This window comes from Paroedura picta, chromosome 12, assembly GCF_049243985.1.
Source record: "Paroedura picta isolate Pp20150507F chromosome 12, Ppicta_v3.0, whole genome shotgun sequence".
NCBI lineage: Eukaryota > Metazoa > Chordata > Lepidosauria > Squamata > Gekkonidae > Paroedura > Paroedura picta.
Genome location: NC_135380.1, coordinates 28,976,325 through 28,997,870, shown reverse-complemented (window position 1 = coordinate 28,997,870; position 21,546 = coordinate 28,976,325). Strand labels below are relative to the sequence as shown.

Here is a 21,546-nt window from a genome sequence, read left to right as displayed (position 1 = left end):
GGGGCGTGTCTGGAAGCGTGGAGGAGAGGACCGTCAAACTTCTCGTCCTATCAGCCTCGGCCGCTGCTCTTCCCCGTGGCGTACACCCTTGTTGCTATGGAGACCGCCGCTCGCTCGCGGAGGCCTACCTGAGGCGGTCGCACCTTTGCGGCGTCGCTATGGACTACACGGGCAGCTACTACGTGGGGCAGCGCGTCAACGGCAGGTGGGGCAAGAAGGGAGGATGGCATGGCGAGGGGCAGCCCCACAGGCCTCCTGTGGGGGCCCGCTCGTGTGCGCGAGGCTGGGGTGCCGTCTAGTTGCAAAGGGGTAGTCAAGTAAAACCAGTAGTGGCACCTTAGAGAGTAACAGCAACAGGGTGGGCTTTGGTGAGTCAGCGCTCACTTCTTCGCATGCCTCGAAGAGGAAGTCTTGACGGCAGAGGGAATCCTTTCGGGGAATTTTTAGAGGGACAATTGCAATGGGAGGAGGAATTGACAAGACGAGAGTTCGTGTGGATCTAGCCCTAAATTTTTCAGCGTGCGCAAGGAGGCTGGAACATGGGGCAGGCACAAGAAAATATACTATTACAATTATAATATTCCTGGGTGGCTGAGCGAGGAGGCGTGTGGGTGAAAACTGAAAGCGGTTAGTGCACCCCAAGGGTTTTGTTTAAGTAATAAGTTGGAGCATGAATTCTGCATAAGTAAAAAGAGAGAAATGGAAATAACAGCTGGAGGTAACTGCAGATTACTGAAAAGACACGGAAAAGAATACACCCTGCTAATTTGCTTTTGTCTCAACCCTTACCTCTTCCCTTCCATTTGTAATTTTCCCTATAAGAATTCCCAAAATTGTTTCCCCTGCCGTATTAGCATGTGAAGAAGTGAGTTGTGATTCACTAAAGCTCACACAGAAATAAATGTGCTAGTCTTTAAGGTACCTCTGGATTTTTGTACAGCCTGAGACACCCGTTTTAATGCAAATCATAACACAGGTGCAATTTATTGCAGTAGTCGGTATCTGCAAGGGTGAAGCCCACCTGTATCCCGTGCTGAAATACAGCATTATGCCATGGGTTGAAAGGAAAGTTGGGATAGTGACGGCACCATCCAAAATGTTTTCCATTAGCCATTTTGTGGTCCCAGCTTTCAGTCATAGTATATGTGGATTAAATTTGTATTACCATCACTTTATAAAATATTTATATATATATAGCAAAATATTGCTTCTGTATTGTAAACAGATTTCCAGAATCTCATATAGAGATTCTGCTTTAGATCCTGTTTACTAGAGATGCCAGGTCCCTCATGCTCCTCCAAAGCTCTCTCCTCTCCTCTCCCTGTCCCGCTACAGCCTCTTCTCCTTCCTCCTCTTCAGATTCTCCTTGTGGACTTTTGCAGATTGGAGGGAGATGGCACTTACACCCTTCCAACAGGAACCAAATACATTGGTGAGATGAAAGATGGAATGTTTCATGGCAAGGGCACCTTGCACTTCCCCAGTGGGAGCAAATATGAAGGAACTTGGGATTGCGGAATAGCCATAGAGGTACCATCACAAAATCTCTACCACATATTTGATGAAAACTGTTATGGTCATAATATGTCTGGAGAAGGACTGAAGGAGTCACATACTGCTGGAAGGATCCCTGTTCAAAAATGGATTTAATTCAGTGCTGTAGAGTAGGGCCCATGTTTTGTTTTCAACCACTGCTTTTCCCTGCGGAGATCAAGTTACCTTAATGCATGCAGGGATCCTCTAGAGTTCTTTGTAATACCTGAGTATGCAACCCTCATTGTGCTTAGTCAGTGAGAATAGAGGGAAAATTAGGGATGATCACACTTTGTTCCCCCTCCTTATAAGAATGTGAGGTTGTTAGCACTGTGCCTATGCATGGAGCAGGTGTGAATCTGTAGTTCCCTCCTCATAATTGGCAACAGTGCTTTCCTGATCATGGGCAGGAGTGTATATGCACATAGTTTCTCCACATGTAGTTGCAGTGCTCATGATTCTGTGGAAGTGGAGGTGGGGCCAGCATGTTTATGTCCACTGACTCTTTCTACACATTGATTATCCAGCACTCAGAAGTGCTGGTGGTTTTTTATCAGTAATATGGAGAGAGCTAATATAAATCCAATGGAGCATATAGTGGTATTGACCTAGGAAATGTGGGTTCAAACCTTCAGCCACCCACTCAAAGGACAGCTGGCGATCTAGTGTAGTGGAAGGGTTATCTATAAGACTTATCTATAAGCCAAGAAGTGCTCAGATCAAATCTTCCCTCTTCCATGAATTAACTCTGTGGTTTTAGGTGAGTTCCATTTGTGCTAAAATAATGCTGACTAACTTTGCAAGTTGAATGGATGGATTACATGAAATGCTTTGAACGCTGAAAGATAGAGCCGAGCAACACATCATGCTGATGTTCAGTAACAGAAGTTCCAGATGTATTATTTGTCTCTAAAATACCAGCATGGGGAGGAGACATGTGATATGGATCAGCACCGTGGTACTGTGGGAGGAATAGTTAACTTTTCCATACACACTGTTTCCCCCCAGTTGAAAGCAGGTCTTCCAAGTAGGGCTTAAAGCAACTCAAGGTGGAATTGGAAAAGAAAGGGATTAAATCAACTTCCCTGCCCCAATCTAGATTGTTCTCTGCAGCTGCCTTTTAGGGTAAAAAATACATCTAAAATTTCTGACTTAGAACTCCAGTGATTTGTATGGTTTGGCCGTATATAGTGTTACCTGTGTCCATTCTACACATGGTGTACCTTACCATGTTCTCATGTCAATAAGAAAATCCCATTACCCTCATTGAACTCTAGGTGAGAAGTGAGGCTGATCTTCAAATCTGAACATGGTTAATTAACTCCTGTCTTTCCTTGTAGGGAAAATACACCTTTGCAGATGGTTTGGAATACAAAGATGACAAGTGGCATTACTGTGACGGTTATGACAGACGGTTTTATACAGAAATCTGCAATGGCCTGAAGCCTGCAGGTACTGTCAGATGAAATCAACCAGCCTTGTTCATGATGAGAGACTAGTTTGTAAGAAGCAGAATGCATAGGTATGTGTGCACACAGGGGTGGATATGTTTAGTGATCAATTTACAAGTCTATGATATCAGTATAAATACACAGCCACTCAAAACTCCAAAACACAGTATGGCAGCAAAACAGAATTTCGAAGCCAGCAACAAAACAGTTAGTGGTATACTGAGAAGCAGCTGTCAAAGTAAAAATATTGCTTTCTGGCAGGAGGCAAAATGGGCTGCTTGGTAGCCTCAAAAAATAGCAGGCCTCTTGGGATCCACTGAGTGTGATGAGGACATCAGGCAACTAGCCAAATAAGCATCTGCCTTTTCCTTCCTCTTCCACCATTCACCCCCTCTCTCTTTTTTCTTCCTTTGCTACTGCTGGCAACCAGTGGCATCTGATGCCCAGTCCCTTACGATGTTATGCATGCAGCTTGCACACCATCTATGGAGTTTTTTCCCATACTGCTAAAAGTAACAAAGAGGTCTGTGCTTGTGAGGACACTTGCTCACAGGTACTGCCCCATGTATGACCTGCCCTGTTTATTTCTTCTGCTCTGAAGCCCTGTATATTTTTGTTTTTGTTTTTCTAGGGATTTCTCAGCTTACAAACTTGGATCCTCCTCGGCCCATCCCAGATGGCTGCTATGACTGTGGTGATGGTTTCTACAATCCTGAAACTAGAGTGGTGGTTGATTATAAACACCGGTTTCTAAGGAATGCAGGTACAATTTTATCTGCTGGCTCAGTAATACCGTAAGACGTGTTTGCCTTGAAATTATAACCTTCTGGGCTCACAGGAACTTCCTTTATTGGCTTCTCCAAGACCCAATAGCCACCCTGTGCTGTGTGATAAATTATTTGAACTTATCCAAAGAGCAGTGTCGAACTGAATATATCATTGCTTATATTAGAACATTTTGTCCAACTCCTATTTAAATTTTGCACATTTCGCATTTAGGCAAGTACTATAAAACAGCTGGAGGTGAAGAAGAAGCATAAAACTATATTCAGCAGCTTATCCCCACAAAACAATCATCAGGCTAGAAGCCGGTAATAAAAAGGATGGAAGTGTTCTAGTAAAATCTTGATTTAAAAGGACTCTTTTGCCTTGATGCCTAAAAGATAATAAAATCAGTGTTGTTCAGTCTTTGAGGGGTTACATTCCAAAGCTGAGAGGCCACGAATGAAAAAGCTCTGTCACTGTTTGCCACCAGCCTCCTCTCTGCAGGTGGGTTGGTCAGTATGGAAGAATGCAGTGCTTCAGTACCCTGGCCCCAAGTTCTTTAAGGTTTAAAGATAAGAACCAGCACTTGGAGTTTGCCTGGGAACCAATGGGCAACAAGTAGACAATTTTCAGTATAAGGAAGATACTATGTCCATATCAAACCCATGATCATATCCTAGCGGTTAGGTCTAACTGAGGTTTCCAGTCAGTTTTCAAAGACAGTCTTATATAAAGCACATTATAGGTAATCTAATGTAGATACACTAGGTAGATGAAGCTACTTTATTTTTGAATCAAACCATTGGTCTGTTAAGGTCAATATTGTTTACTACTTACCACAACTCTCCATGTCTCTGGCAGAGGTATTTCATATCATCTAGTACCCGATCCTTTTGGCTGGAAATGCTGGGCATTGAACCGAGGAACATCTGTGTGCAAAGCAGATGCTCTGCCACTGAACCATAGCCTCTCCCTTTGCCTGGATTTCTATGGTCAGATCAAGCTTTTTGAGGCATGTTCATATCTGGCATGTTTGCCGAAGCTGATAAAAGGCACTACATGTAATGGAAGAGACCAGAGTGTCCAAATGTAGTCCTTGGGATCCATAATGCAACCCCCTCCAGAACAGGCTGTCTCCTTGAGCAGCTTTGTCATTGAGTGTAACTGCCCAATCTGCCAGGGAACAGACTGATACTGCTGATGGAGTGAGCACCAATAAGCCATCAGCACGGTGGATTCACATACACACACACACCCTAGTAGGAGCAGTTCCCAGTCAGGAGGCTTGGCTCACAGAGATGGCTGCCTGATCACACAGGAGTGGCCAGACATTGGGCAACTTGGGCAGGATTAGATGGTTGGTTTCTTCCAGCCGATTTCCCAAGTAGGATGACCATATAAAAGGGGGCACAGTCAAGTAGGGGATATGTCTGCTGTGGAAGGTGAAGGGCCAGGTTTGAAACCCCAGGCATTAACCAGGGAGAAAGCCAAAATATCCTCAACCCCCTGCCTTGGAAAAATAACCCTGCGGGCCATGCCTTGAAGGGATGCTTCAAAGCCTGGGGTTGGACCAAGCAGTGAGGATCGCAGAACGAATTCTATGGCAAGATACATTGCCTGTACCCTTGAATTTGTTAAACAAACCAAAGCCACTAAGACATTACACTGCCTTAACAGTGGAATGATGCAACAAAGTTAGGATGTCCCTTTACCCCCAGGGACTGCTTATTGACTGATAGACTTCTCTGGGCTCATTGTTCCCAGTAGCTTTCTAAAGTCTTTCTTAAGCAACTTCAACAGGCCCACCGGACTTGGTTGTTAGAGAAAAACAGGGCTGGTTGTCATTCATATTTTGATGACGCCTCATTTCAGATCCCCAGATAATGTTCCCCTGTGGCTTCATGTAGATGTTAAATAGCATGAGGGATAAGATTGGCCTCTGTAGGACCACACAGCGTAAATGGTGTCCTGCCAGGTGGGAGAGGGATCATTGAAGAATGTTCCTCAGTTCCAGCCAAACCAGCATCTATTGAAGGATACCATAGTCAATAGTAATTGAAAGCTGATAAGAGGTCAGAAAGAATCAACAGGAATGTACTCTCATAAAGTTTGTCAGGACAACCAAGGCCATTTCCAGGCCAAACCAGGGCTGAATCATGATTGAAATGGGTCTAGATAATCCATCTCCTCCAAGCTCACCTGAAGATGCATAGCTGCTTCTTTGCTAAAAAATGTCGTGTTGGCTACTGGGAGATACTCATTTAGGTCACTCAGATTCATAGATCAAGAAGGGTCTGATGGCATCTTCTTTCAAAGCAGACAGAACTGCACCCTCCTACACTTAGAGAGCCAGCTTGGTGTATTGGTTAGGAGTGCGGACTTCTAATCTGGTGAGCTGGGTTTCATTCAACACTCCCCCACATGCAGTCAGCTGTGTGACCTTGGGCTCACCACAGCACTAATAAAGTTGTTCTGATCAAGCAGTAATATCAGGGCTTTCTCAGCTTCACCCACCTCACAGGGTGTCTGTGGTGGGGAGAGGAAAGGGAAGGCGATTGTAAGCCGCTTTGAGACTCCCTCAGGTATAAAAAAGCGGCATATAAGAACCTATTATCATCATCATCCCCTGGACCCACTTGACCAGCCTGACCTGGGTAGACTCTTCCCAGCCCTGAGAATCAAGCGTAGAGGCTGGATGTCTCAGGGACAGCCTGATAGACTGTCCCAAAGATCACCCCCTGGAGTTGTGCATCTGTTCAAGGGTTTGAACCTGTTCTTCCTTCCATTGCACCATATTGGTTCTTAGAGGCATTAGTACTGCAGAGGGTGAAGGTTGGTCAGCGCACTACAGGTACCATTTGCCACAAAGTCTACCTTACTTCAAAATGTTAAACAAAATGATCTGACACAAATAGCTATTCATGGCACAGACCCAGGTCAATGGAATTCAGCAGCTTTGCTGATGAGTGTGATAAGCATACGCTTTCCAGAAACACAGGAACCCAGACAGATCAGCCCAGGCAGGAACGCCTAGGAATTCCAGTTTCATTTTTTTTTTAAACTTGCGCTTTGAACTCTCCTTTGTTACATTTTATTACTATAAACTTACCACTAGTATCAGCTCCTATTAAATTGCCCATTGTATATATCCCGTTCTGCAAAACAATTGTAAGTTAAATGTGCAAGAGGGGCCTTTTGCCCCCAGCTCTTTCTCTGCACAGGTTACTTTTGAGGACATGGGTGTGAAGAAGGGATGTAGCTTAGGAGTCCATCCCTTCCTTTAAGGGCACTGACACAATTGAAAGAGCCAGGGCTTGCATGACATCGGAGAAACTCCAGGAGCCCCAAGAGAAGTCATTCAAGGCACAAGGCTACAGAGGTGACAAAATGCATGGGTAAATAGCTGAGCTGTGTGCAAAAAAAACCCAAGAAAGGGAACTGGTAGAAGAGGGAACAAGTCCAAGGCTGCTTCTTTACAGGAAAGACAGGAAAGCCCGCTGGGCTTCTGGCCAGCTCTTGGAAGCATCAAAAGCAGATGGCAGGAAGCATTGCAGAACCTCGGGCCAGAGCCAAGCAGGTTGGCTGAAATGATATCTTCTTCCTCAAGAGCCAGGTTTGAAGGGACATTTCTTATCCCATGGGGATACTTACTTAGCTACAAAGACATTATTCATTTTCATTGCATCTGTGTCTATTCCTCTTATTTTTCCTTATTTCTGTGAATGGAGCTTTCTCATTTCATTGGGAAGTAGGAGTCTCTCTCTCCAGTTTCTGTTTTCCCTGGACATTACAGAGCATATTGGAAAACTGAGTAAGGAGGTCGTGCAATTTGCTATATATTTGTCCAAAGTATGGTGACATTGATTTATATGTGTAAGTACAGACAATCCCAGATAAATTTTATGAACAGCCATAAAAAATATATGCAAGTTCTCAGTCACAAACCATTGGATTCTGAATCATATTGAGCTGTCAACATTCCTTCTGGGTTGTCAGTTGTTGGTCATTCTGTTACAGGTCTTCAGCCACATTTCAAACTTTCACATATCCACAAACAGGCACTTTCATGTAGCTAAAAACTAACCTCTCCTTTGTTACTTGAATGGTCCTGATGTCATGGAATAGTCACAAACATTGCAACTCCTGAGGGAAAGGTGCAGTAATGGAATTCTAAAAACACATAAGAGAAAAAGAAAGTCTGTTAAGCTGGAATGTATAGACAGACAGTTGAAGCTCAGAAAGAACAAAGGGCAGGTTGGGTGGTGTCCTGTTGGCACGGATGGGATCAGATAGAATCTGGGATACTAAACAAATAGAGGGTTGAGATCTTTGAAGCTGATTGTGAGGAGGGCATTGGATAGAGGCAAGCTTAGTGGTAGAAAAGTTTCTTGACATGGTTACTGAAGAGAGCGAACAGTAAGCAGCAGGCTGAAAAGCCCCTGCACAGGATAAGTGGAATAGGCAGATGGTGAAAAGAAGGGTAGGAGAAACTGGGTTGAGGGACTGAGGTGAGTCACTGAGGAGAAAATGTTGTAGAAAACCTCACAAGAGCGGAAGGTCCTATAAACCAGGGGTACTCAACCTGTGGTCCTCCAGATGTCCATGGACTACAATTCCCAGGAGCCTCTGCCAGCAAACGCTGGCAGGGGCTCATGGGAATTGTGGTCCATGGACATCTGGAGGACCACAGGTTGACTACACCTGCTATAAACCACATTTCCAGGGTTGTTTGAGCATCCTTCCCTTATGGCTTTTTCCTCACTCCTGCCTCATCTCTTGAATTGGGGAGTCTCAGGTTTTGCTGCAGTTGACTGGGACAACAACTCTGTCATCACAGTACCACAGCCTACAATACCAAGGCTGGCTCCTCATTTTTGCATTAATTGGGCTAGTGTGTATCATGGCTTCCTCCAGTGGCTTCCCGGAGCAGTCCTGGATCTTCAGAGAGCAACAGTGAAAGTGATATCCTGGTTGCCTTTTTCATAGTTAGGCTAAATCCGGAGGAGGGCCAACCTTGCATATTGAAACTCCTCAGGACAAAAAGACAGTGTAGTCCTGTAGACACTTTTGAGAAAAGTGTCTTGTTTTAATCAAGCAATGGAAATCCTTGCTGCTTGTTTGTTTGTTTTTTAAAATGCTATGCTATAACTAAGGCCATGCCCGGGTGCTTTCCCTTGCTTTCACTATGCATCTCTGTCAGGGATTTTTTCTTGCATTGGTCTTCCTCCCTTAATGGTAAGTTCACTGTCTGGTCGCTGCTTCCCCAGATTTTCGGAGAGCAATTTTGTGCCTGTTTTCTCTTCTTTGCTTCCAAGCCAACGGTAAATCACAGCATACAGATTCCCTTGGAATTCCACTCTTCCACTTTTGTTCACTCCTCAGAGGCCATTCCACCACCCACATTGAGACGGTTCCTCCCACTCTTCACCTTCCACCATCCTCCCACTTCCATTGGTGCACAAGCTCCACTATTGCTTATTTCTATCATGCTAATTTGGGGGAGGGGCAGGATTACAAGTGAGATGAGTCTAGTGATATGTTTATCACTAAATTTGGATCGCTGAAGAAAAATATTGACAGGGAAAGTTTGAGGTACAGCTGGGAGTCTTTTAGAAATTAAAGAGAACACAATTCAGAAGTGGTGTTTTGTGTGTGTGCATGCCCACCCGCAGAATGGGCTAGCAAGCACTTTCCCACAAAATCTGGCATTATTCCCCCCTCCTGTGCCAGTGACTCCTCAGCTTCCCCATTCTTTCCATTGCCCCATCTTTCTCCAGGAGCTACTGGATGTTTTTCTCTGCTATTTGCACTGTCATGGCATCCAGGTTGACTGCATTTTATTGTGTTTCCTTTCTTGCAAGGGACTGAATCATGAGGATTGTAATAGAAAGGTGGCATGAGAGAGGGGGTTAAGATCAGCAGTGAGTGCAGTGGCCTCCAGTCCTCAGCTGGTGTGTGGAGTGTGTATGTCTGCAGTTAAAAGTTTTAAAAGATGCATTTAACAAACTGTTACCTATAATGGCTGCTCGACACAGCAAACCCACACCTGCCACTAAAACCCACACCTGCCACTAAAAAACAAAACTTCACATGATCAAAAAAGTGAGCAATATTGAAGCTTGTACACCGATGGTGGGAGAACCATTAACATTCCACTAAGATAGCTACCTGAGAGTAAATACAGCTTAAAGAATCTCCTATTTCCAAAAACATGCTCAGCATGAAACTGAATAATGAGAGATCAGCCATGCCACACAAAAAAGAGAGAGAGTTAGAGAGAGGAAATTTTGGCTCCACAACACATGTTCGGTTTTCCTACTGGTAGGCAGAACATATACTCCACATGATTCCTAAGAGAAAAATTGGATAAAAAAAGGCTCAGATCACAAGCTCAACATTCGAAGTAAAGAGCCACTGATTCGACTTCAGTGAAAATCGAAAGTAAGCTCTGCGCACATAATAGGCTTCTGTTGCTTTTGTATATTTAATCATTGTGAATTATAAGCCGTGTGAAAGATTTTAGCTTTGGGGCATTTGCCAGATGGTTGATTCTGCTTTTTTTTAATGCAACAAAAGACATACTGTTTGTGGCAAGCCCCGAGAAATTGTTGGTAATCAGTGTATTCTTCCAGGAATGGGCGCCAGACCTGTTTGCAAGAATTCCAGCTTTCGCTGAAATTAATTGTGAGCATTTTTGTTTCTGCTCTTGGGCACAAAACAAAACAAATGGTGCCAATTGTTGTAGTGCTTTCCATCACGTAGCAGTGTTCATGGAGGAGATGGCATATATTTGGGGGGACTATGCAGTTGGTTGTCAACCTGCTGTAACTTATCTACCTGGACAAGGTAAATAGAAGGAGGACAAGTGAAAAGAACATTTGAAACCTTTCAATACATACTAGCCTTGTTTCAGGAACACAGCTTAGTAGTTCAGACCGTGGCAATCTCAGTTGCTTGTGCTAGAGCAGATATAGGTTTTGGTACATTCAGAAACGTTAGGGAGGACCTCCATTGCTGAGTGATGGAGTCAAAGCTGGTTCAAGGAGTTTTGTCCATCCAAGCAAAATAGTAAACCATTGTTATTTTCCGTGATGCCACCAGGTTCGGCTCAGACCTGGCCAGCAGCACCACCACATCCAGGAGGCAATGGCGTTCCAAACTGCCAGTGGCCAGGAACAAGCCAAATAGAAGTATGCCTGGCTTGAACCAGGGCCAGTGCCATTTAAGCCTTGGTCCCGACCTGGTGGAATAGGATCCCAGAAGAACTAAGGGCCCTAACGGAGCTTGCACAGCTCTGCAAGGCCTGCAAGATGGAGCTCTTCCACCAGGCATTTGGTTGAGGCTGGGTAACAGCTTAGATCAGGAGCCCCCAATCAAAGTGGCCAGGACATCAGGCTTTTCACCTATTTAGTGCCAGATGGGGTGGAGGTCCAGATGGGGTGGAGATTTGGAACAGATATGGGGGGGGGGGTTAATGCTGACATTGAAGGAAGAATGGGTTTTAATGTAGGGATTATTTATATTTTATTGTGGGGTTTTTAGTATTGTAACCCACCGCAAGCCAGCTTGCTGGGGAGCAGCAGTTTAAAAAATCTAATAATAATAACAATGAAGACTAAATTCCAGCAGGAGACTTTGTAAATCTTCATTGCTTCTGAGGACCAAATTTCTGTTTCTTTCTGTTACATAAAGAGCCAGGCTGTTGTATTATCAAACCCAGAACTTTCAACTTGGACCGACAGCAATACTAGGGCCCTATACCGTTTGACCAGTTTGCAGTTCTTTAACTGGTGGTTCCCAGGATTGGCTCTGTTTATTTACTGAAGAGATTTGTTTCCATTTTTCCTAAACTCAAAGCAGTTTCCATAGGAAATTAACCAGCATTTAAAATCACCTAAACTATAAATATATAAGAATCACATAAGGCAATGTACAATTTTAAAAAAATGGCTATAATGCAAACTTGCCTTCCATTCTCATCCAGGCAAATTGATGGCTGAAGTATTTGCCTTTTGTTTAGTCTTTCCATACTGCTACTTTTCTTCTCCTGCCTTCAGGTTGAGATGGTTCTTCAGCAGCCCTAAGGTGGCCACAAGGGGAGGAAGAAGCCTCTTCAGTGGAAGCAGTAGGAACAGCTTGACAGTAGAGACAACCATTCCCAGGCAGTTCTGTCTTCTCTCTCCTCCCTTCAGTAACCCAGCACCCCAGGCTCCTGCATGCAAAGATGATTCTCTGTTGTAGAGCTGAGGGTCCCCTGCCAGAAAGCATGGGCCAGAACTTTGGATTCAAGCTGCAGAGGACAGCCTTTTGTGCAAAGTGCCCAAGAGAGTCTGTTGTCCCGGCCACTTTCAGTTATCAAAATATTTGTTCTTTCCTTGTCAGTGGCCCCCTTCCCCTGGGGCTTGAGCAGGAAAGGAACAAGGGCAGACTGGCCTGTTAACATACAAATTAAGTTGCCAAGTGGTCTCTGCCCTGAAGGGTGACCTGCAGCCAAGAGCAAGTTGATCCCCTGAACTTGACTTTCCTTGCTCCTAGGCTGTTCTAAAGTCACAGTCCAAAGAAGGAAGGCAAACAAACAGTATGACAATGAAGAGTGATTCCCTCAGCTACAAGTAACTCTGGCTAAGGGTGTATATAGCAGATGAAGGAACTTGTTAGCAATAGCAGCCTAGGACTGGTTTCCTGACTGTTGTGTTCCAGTTTAAACATTCTGCAATGTTCTCCTCCGCAGGGTGTAGGAAACTCACCTCTGATCCAAAGACTTCCCAGTTCCAGCCTGTTAACACCTAAAAGTGGGATTCACAGCCCACTTCTTTAGTAAGGACTTTCCCATGGAAGATCTCTCCTGCTGGGTTGCTCTTAATAACCTTCTACTTCCACGGTCTGGGGGGGGGGGAAATATCACCCTGCCATATGCCTAGGATTGCCGTCTTCCAGGTGGAGATTGAAGATATATTGGAATTATAACTGATTTACAGATGGCTGCTTTAGTAGACTCTGGCATAGCATCCAAACTGAGCTCCCTCCCCAGGCTTTTCCCCAAATCTCCAGGAATTTCCCAACCCACAAGTGGCAATCGTAGGCCACTTATCGCTAGACTTATCACACCCTGGCACAAGGGAAATTTGACTACGTAGGTCACTGAGAGATTTCCTGGTGGACTGATGTAGTGACGGGGCAGCAACAGCATACGAGGAGATATTGGCTTGCCCATCACTTGTTGCACCATCTGGGCCACTTATGCTGAGTCTGAGTCTAACCCAGTGTACTGTGTTATCCTACTATGCTGCACCCAGAAGTCTTGAAGCCCAGCAGCAGGCACAGGCAAGGCATGTAAACACAACACCCCTCCGAAGCCCATGCTGGTTCCAAAGCAGACTGGAGAAATGGTATGCAATCTGTCATGCAGTGTGGTGACAGCAGAAGTGTGTGTGTGGGGGGGGGGGGGGGATGAATGCCTTATTCCACGCATCCAGTGCAGGTTTCAAGATGGGCTGCAGAGCAGAGCTACAGACAGTCTTGGAGCTTGGTGCAGGATATGGGGGGGATACACATTTGCCTGTGCAGGCTACAAGGCAGGCTGCTGAGGTGGTTACTTGGACACTGAGTTGGCTCTGGCTTTAATCCAGTTATCTGATGTTTCAGACAATTTGGCGCAGTGGTTAAGAGCAGCAGCCTCTAATCTGGAGAACAGGTTTGATTCACCACTCCTCCACATGCAGCCAGCTGGATGACCTTGGGCCAGTCACAGTTCTCAGAGCTCTTTCAGCTTCACATACCTCACAGGGTGTCTGTTGTGGGGGGAAGAAGGATAGGAAATGGTTAGCCCCTTTGAGACTCCTCCGGGTAGCAAAAAAGCAGAGTACAAAAAGCCAGCTCTTCTCTTCACCTCTTCTTCCAGATTGAGTAAATGGAAGCCAAAGCTGGCCCCATCAGGCTACAGCTGAGGTGGCAGGTGCCTCACCTATTGCTTCCAGTGCAACCTGGGAACATTTGGCATTTATGGCCACCACTGCTGCTGTGAGGAAGAGCAAATGAGATGGGTGTGCTACCAGGCCTGCATACGCAGCTCATATACCTTGTCGAAGAGCTCTCCTTTAGAGAGAAGCACTCCAACCACAAGGAGTGGGAAGAGTAGTTTTATATTACCGTGCAGTGGTAAGGGGGACTTATGTGACTGTGCTCTGCCTTCTGGCAGTGAGTTACTGAGACTTCTTAAATAAAAAAAATAGACATAAAGATCCCCCTGGGAATCTGGATCTGGATCCAAGGCAGGCTGAACAGGAGTTCTTTTGCAGCCCACCCAAATCCCAGCCAGAAACGACACTGGCACAAGAGGTGCCAGCAGATGTCACTACCCCTGCTGCCTCCTCCCACTTTACCCCACAACTACCATTTTGGTGCCCCACGAAGCTGCTTGGGCTTTTTGGACAGTGAAGCAGCCTTACCACAGCTGCAGTGTGAGGGTGATATCACCCTACATTATAGGGCTGTTGTAAGTAGGACTGATAATGTGTTTGCTTGACTGATTGTCATACAGCACACAATTGCTACTTGTAATTATTAAGGCATTTCCACACATTAGTAAAAATAGCATTACAGCATCTGAATGGCAAAACGCTAAATTTTATCTTGTTTTCCAGCCCCTCCTCACCTTTTTGCTGTCTTGCCTTTGTCTACTGCCCTTTTGCACATCTCAGCCTTCACAACTGCTGTTGAAAGTGGCGGAAGAGAGCAACGTGCCTTAAACACATTGCACTTCCACCTGTCAATCAATTCAGGCAACCAATCCCCTTCCTCCATTAACTATAATGGGAATTTCGGCTTTTCTGCCTTTCCCTGGACCTGGGGGGGGGGGCGTTGAGGTACAGCCTCCAAAGTTTCAGGGTAGCTCTAGGAGGCTCTTCCCTGACTCCCCTCCAAATTTCAGAATTATTGGTCCAAGGGATCCATGTCTAGAGGCTCCCAAAGAGGGTGCCCCCATCCCTCCATTATATTCTATGGGACGGACTCTCCATTTTCCATTGGAAAAGCTAAAATTCCCATTATAGCCAATGGCCACACTAACTTTAATGGGGGGTGGTGGTGAATCATTCCTGATTTGGGGTGGGGGACTTTCAAAAGGAATGCTTTGTAGCACAACACAGAAAAGCATTTTATTTTATTTCTGACATCGCCTATACACGAGTCTGCCTATTTGTTGCTCCAGGAAGTCAGCCATTTTTAAAAAGAAATCCCTGTCCCCAGGAGAGGGAGGCAGGAGCGAGGGCGGGACAATACAGAGAACTCTAGTGCATATGAGCCCTCCATACCTTCCCTCTACTGGTTGCCTGCTGGTTGCTTTCCCTTAACTAGCCCTAAATAGGTTGGGGGAATCCACTTTATGCAATTCCCCAACTTGCACTTTAAAATGGAGGATGTAGCCAGCGGTCAATGCCCAGACGCTGAATGTGGGCAACGTCATGCGGCGTGACCGGAATATAATGCCTACATTAGGTAAGCATTTCACTATTAGGTACACTTTACTGTGATCTGTTGGCTACATCCCTTACCATAATATGATTACCATAATATGATTTATTTGTGTCCTTTCACAAATATAACATATTCCCCTCCCCATAACTAATGATACTGTGTATGCAGGAGTAGTCAACCTGTGGTCCCTGAGATGTCCCTGGACTACAATTCCCATGAGCCCCTGCCAGCAAATGCTGGCAGGGGCTCATGGGAATTGTAATCCATGGACACCTGGAGGACCACAGGTTGACTACCCCAGGTGTATAGACTGCCTGCATGTGAGAGCAGGGATTCTGTGTTAGCAGGTTGTGGTAGGTCCAGAAAAATAATTCTTGAGTCCTGATACTGCTGTGCGTTATAGTTTCTATGAGTGTGATAGAATCAGGCAGGTTTCTATCCCTCCTTATACTATCCTTTTGCAAACTCATCATGGTATGCGCTCTCCCTCCATCTTGCCTGCCCTGAATAGATATCTCACTGGTTAAAAATGAACAGGACCTAGATATATAGAGAAAACCAATAACAAGCAGTCTAGTGAAAAACAAGGGAGGGAGAATGCTGAAAACCACATATCCAACAAAATAGTACACAAAACTCCTAGTCCAGATTAGGTATGGTTGGGTACTATTCTGACTCTTAGGCTCTGCATCTGAATCAGGAGAGAAGGTGGGGTCACTCAGATGCTTTGTGACCCAGGCCACCCTTGTTCTGACATGAGCCTCAACAGCTGGGCCAGGCAACATCCAGTTGTAAGATACCAGACTGGCCATGAATGTGTGTTGCTCAGATTAACATACTTCGGAAGAACCTTTGGTTTCACCTGCCTTTCAGGTTGCTGGAGCTGACATTGTAGCTGTTTTATGTTTATCTAACCTGTGCACGGGTTTGAGGATGATTTTGGAATTTTAACTTAATGCTCATTATCACTTTGCCTCCTGCTTTGTCTGTACTGCGCCTTTTTAACTTCTCTTTGTCTACACATTTAGCTTTATAAAAGCTAGGCAGAAAATGCAGCCCCAGGCCTGCTTATCTTTGCCCTGTTCTATGCACTGGGACATGCAGAGTTCTCAGCATAGCCATCTAAGCGGCATTCAGCGGTATATGGGAGGGAGTGAAGAAGGCAAGGCTTCAGGCACCAAATCTTGGGCACCACAGCTCTGTCTCCTGGAGGCATGGCTAGCAACAGCCAAGCAAGACAATGCTATGAGATGTCCTTTAGCTGGACACATCATTTTGCTGTAAGAGAACGAGGGTGAGACTTTTGACTGGAATGAAAACATACACAAGGCATCCAGGGGCAGGCTTCTCCTGCCTTACCTTAGAGTTGTGAGGCAGGGCAATCAGGAACCTGGATTCTCATATGGAAATTATTCCATTTCTCTTTCTACACAAAGAAGCTCTCCTTGTTTTGATTTGCAAAGCCATCTTCCTAAACACACACACCAATTCAGCATGAATTTGTGTCGTGTGGGGGGGGCTGCTGGGGGGGGGGGACGCAATAGGGAAAACGAACTTTTAAAAGAGAAATGAGCTCAGATACAATTCTCACCCACAATGTGGAGAGCTGCCTAATTGCTCCAGGGTGATAATTTCCAGTTGATTAAAGAGTATTTGTATTCCATCTTTCTCTCCCCCCCCCCACACACCACCATTTTTTGAGGGGAAATCACGTTTGAAGGTGATGATGTGCTTTGCCGTTCATATTAATATAGCCCAACAATTGCCGTTTGCAAAAAAAAAAAAAATAGTAATTACAACTTGCCGTCTGGGAGGACTAATCAAACTCCGGGCTTTAATTCCATTTTAAATATGGATAAAATGAGATTTTTCCGTGCTCACCCTGGTGTTGCAAGGTTACGGAAGCTGCCGGCGACAGCACAAGGGGACTGGCGTGGTTAACAACCAGCTGCCGCCAAGCCGGATCGGCATCTGTGATTTAAATTGTTAGCTGCACAGTCAGGTAGAGAGTAGAAAGGGTGGTCGAGAGGCTGTTAAGTCCCTGGCCGCCAATTACGAACAATCAGGGAGGAGTCTGAAGACTTATTCAGTACAATAAACCCAGTTTGTCTTGTTTCAGGGGTTACTGCTGAAGAGGCTGCAGCTGCACTGATTCAAATACCCGACAACTACAGTGATTATCAGGCAGCCTCCTCTTTTAGGGTGGCAAAAGTACAGCGAGCCCATCAGTTAACTCTTTATCTTCTACCAGGTTTCGGCTTCTTTGCACTTTGCCATTCCCTGCAGGCACACAGACCTGTGGCACTGAAGCTCCTGAGCTATCCTGACTCAATTCTGACCATTGGTTCTCCTCCAGAGAAATCTGGCAGAATCCATAGGTGCCTTGTAAAGGAGAGAACAGTTGGCATTCAGTGGCAAAGCCACCTTCATTCTATTCACGAACCTGGGACAATTGCATTCAGAACCCCTTTTCTGTTTTTTTTTGTTCATAATTGATATACACATATGTAGACCTGCTTTCCCATTTTTCACAGCAGGAGAAGGGCAAAGGAGTGCTCATACTGGCATGGATGAATTCACACATAGCCTGACAATGTAACTCGACTATATGGTTGTTTCCCTGCTCTTGGTCCCCATCCCAGTCATCTTTTAGCTCAGGAGAGGCCATGCTGTTTCCCAAGAGGGTAACTCTGGTGCCTGCATTTCTGTAATTCACCTATTCAAAATCATATCCATTCATATGCAACCAGAACAACATAATGAGCTAAGTGTTACATTATATACTTTATTCACTCCCCCCCCCCCCACAATCCAACTTTAGACCAGCCATTCTCAAACTCTCTGAAGTGAGATACACTTCTAAACTTACTTTGCAGGAGGGGCCTAACAAATAGAGTAAGCCCACAGCACTTTCTTTTATCCAAATATAAAAATGCATGACTCTCACATCATTTAACAGTGAACTAGTTTAGTTTTTATGAATACATAGCATTATTGAGCAAGAGGCTATATTGTTGATTGGTTGATTTTCTATACTGCCCTCCCAATATGGCTCAGGGTGGTGTTTCATGGACATTTCACACAGTTAGTAGGGGCAAATCCAGATTTACCTTGAAGCTTCCCAGAGCATCCTCTCCCAATTTACCGTATTTCCCCTCCTCCTTCTCAGTCTTTTGACCCACCCACAGATTGAGAACCATAGCTTCACACTCTAAGCTACTTGGGACAGAAAATCGTTTTGTTACATAAAGCATTAGCCACACTGATGATGACCCTAGAAGAATAAATCAGTCAGTGACTGGGAATTCTGGGCCACATGCATAAAAAGAATACTCAAGAAAGTGGAAGGAGAAATATTAATTCACCTTTAAAAGGAGGTGATGTTATGGGATAAGGTTGGTGTCTGTCCTTCCTCCCCAATAAACTGAATGAAGTAAATTTGGCATTAGGAACCAGGATGTCCCAGTAGATTGAATCATGCGATAGATTCAGAATCTGGCTCCCGATTCCTGTTCAACCATCTTCTATTTTTATTTCCTGCATTACCTAAATTCAGTTTACAATTCTGCACTAGGAAAACCCAGCACAAAAGACAAAACGAAAACAGAGTGCCACCTTTAAAAAAAATCTTTAGCCTTTCCTAACTCATACATATATGCCCACATCTTCTAAAACACGGTTAAAGGAAGAAGGCCATTCCATAGTACTAGAGCTACCACCAGCAAGGCTCAGGAGCTTGCTAAAAGAGCCACTGTGGTACAGAGGCTAAAGAGCCAGACTAAGATCTGGGAGACCCAGGTCCTGAATCCCCAGTCTTCCATGTAAGCCTGTTAGGAGATCTTGGGCTAGTTACACATTCTCAGCCTAACCTCCTCACAGGGATATTGTTAGAATAAAATAGAGAAGAGAATGATGTGAGCTCTTTTGGGCCCCTACTGGAGAGAAAGGCAGACTATGAATACAGCGTGGCTATTTCAGATGTGATGGCTCTCCAAGGCACTGATTTAATTGAACATGGAATAAAGTGTGCTGTCATTCCCAAGTGTATCCAGATAACTGTTAAGGGGCATGCCCCAGAAGTGAGTTCTATTGAACAAACCCCCTGGAATCCCATTCACTTCAGTGGTGCTTGTGTAAGAGACCTTTTTATAGTCAATTTCAGTTTTAAGTGTACGATTCCAATTTAGGCCGATGAGCCAGCCTAAGTGCCTGGAAGTAAAATCCATTGAAATAATTTTTTGAGAAATTTAGGATCAAAATGTGAGTGTTCAGCTGAAGCAACATGTCAGGAATCATATCTAGCCTTCAGATAAATGATGCAAATCATGCAGGGCAAGCCACAGGGATTGGGGGATCTCTGCCTCCTTAGACACTCCCCGTGTAGACAAAAAATATGACCACAAATTAAATAAAGTGGTGGACCCTCGTGAAAGGGCATATGCCACAGAAGAGAATGTGTTGAGAGTAGCTGAATGTCAGTTAGTGGGCCAGAAAAATTTTTTTTCAGGAGGGGATCAGGTTACTCAAGTTCCAGAAAGTTTAAAGAATCATGAAGGGGGACATTGAGATGATGGGTTCTCCAGGCTGTTCCTCTTACCACAGTTCCTCATGGTTCCCCAGCTTGTAAGGTCTGTTTATATTTGCTAAATGGAAAATGTATTAAAACTTGAGTCCTGGAGCGGTAAGTCTTTATGTATTGTATTAAGTGAGCATCAGCCTTCAAGAGTTGAAAACTCACTTTATCAGAGGTAGTAGCAGGGTTTCGACCATTTATTGGTAGACCAGACATCTAAAATCTTAGTTGATTAATCAGCAAGGGCCAGTTTTAATTGTTGAATTTGTAAATTAAAGGGAATATGTTATTTTTGAGGCTCTTTTGGTACCAGGATGTCACTGTAATGGGACTGGCAATATTAAAGAGGATGTTTCCTACTCAAAATATGGTGTAGGCTTTTTGCTGTTAAATTGTATGATCTCTCACATTGCCTTCTATTTGCAAAAAGGCCCCTCAGTCAAGATACACAATACACAAAATTATTCAGATTAAATTAAGTAATTGATGGGTTAAAAGGGAGATGATTAATCATCTAAACGCTTTAATCAACCAACAGCCCTAGTAAATAGTATTTTATGCGCTAACGAAAATACCAGTTAGTATTTATTGGAACTAACCAGTCTCTGCAGGTGTTTTGACTCCGCCAAATCCCCCTCCCCCTTTTCTTTCTTCCCTTCCAGTATCTTCAACATTTTCAGGTATTTTTATGTCACAAAAATCTCTGCTCGTTTTATCTTGCGTAACCCAAGTAGTTCGTATAAGCTGGAAACACTCTTGTGAACTATGCATTAGCTGATTTTGCAGAAAAATGGTGGGGAAGCTGCTGGTACGAGGGGTGCGTCTGAATGCAGTGAACTTTCTTTGTGTGTCCTCCCTCCCCCCTTCAGATGACGACGAACACGAGCTGATCATCCGTACTTGCCGAAAAGGTTGGGACGAGAATGTTGGCTTTAAACCGAAAGCATGAGCCCTCTCAGCGGCACAACGAATCACAAGCGCTGTAGGTGCCTAACTTCCTTGTAGAATGACGCAGCCCCTATAATTTCTACATTAAGGTACTTTTTGTTACCTTTACTGAGGAAATAAAATCTAAAGCCTCACTTCATCAGCTGCATTGAGAGGAAATTGTGCGACTAATCACCCTCAACGTAACATAATGTTCCCACAAGGTGTGTAAAGCCATGGGCTTTTCATAGTCTACTTTGTGAACACAAAAGAATTAACTAACAAGGCTGCATCAGATATACCACAGCCATCTTTTAGCACAGCACTATACCCTTGTCACACATCCACCCACAAGCTGCTGGTGGATCCTTCTCTCTACGCCAGGATATTAATTGCCTGTTGGTAACGGTGAGCTCAGAAACTCAAATGTTTTTAATAATTGGTGTGCTGACAGGGAAAATGAAAACGATTTGCCACCGGCGTCAGAGCGCTGAAACAAGCAACAAGAGGGGAGACAAAAGATGACGGGGCGGGTTCTCCTTTGATTAGCAAGCTGCAGAAGCATTTCAGAAATGAAAGAAAAGGGAATTGCACAGTTTCCTTGATGTAAGTGCCAGCACTTCGACTTTCGTTAACTTTATTTATTACACAAATAAGACGTTTACAAAGCACAACAGTTAAAAGTAGGTAACAAAACAGACATTGGTTTTACAAAAAAAAGTGCTTTACATTTTTTAAATTTTCTTTCTCTCTCTCTCATTTTAAATAAATATATCCGTCTTGACTGCCTGCTTTCCAGAAGGATATTTTTAGCCACTGTAG

At 44.5% G+C, this 21,546-nt stretch overlaps 1 protein-coding gene across 3 annotated transcripts; it reads left to right on the top strand.

Moving 5' to 3' along the window:
* The first annotated feature begins 10 nt into the window (after window positions 1–10).
* MORN5 (MORN repeat containing 5) lies at window positions 11–21,508 on the top strand. 3 transcript variants are annotated; one of them, XM_077307214.1, is made up of 5 exons: window positions 11–205; window positions 1,360–1,432; window positions 2,874–2,985; window positions 3,616–3,747; window positions 20,667–21,508. In XM_077307214.1, the coding sequence occupies exons 1-5, from the start codon at window positions 159–161 to the stop codon at window positions 20,744–20,746; spliced, it is 444 nt and encodes a 147-aa protein (XP_077163329.1). In that variant the 5' UTR covers window positions 11–158; the 3' UTR covers window positions 20,747–21,508. The 3 variants fall into 3 exon arrangements, with proteins under 3 accessions (XP_077163329.1, XP_077163327.1, XP_077163330.1); XM_077307212.1 differs by having other exon boundaries at window positions 15–205; window positions 1,383–1,530; XM_077307215.1 differs by lacking the exon at window positions 11–205 and adding an exon at window positions 220–368 and having other exon boundaries at window positions 1,383–1,530.
* The last annotated feature ends 38 nt before the right edge of the window (window positions 21,509–21,546 follow it).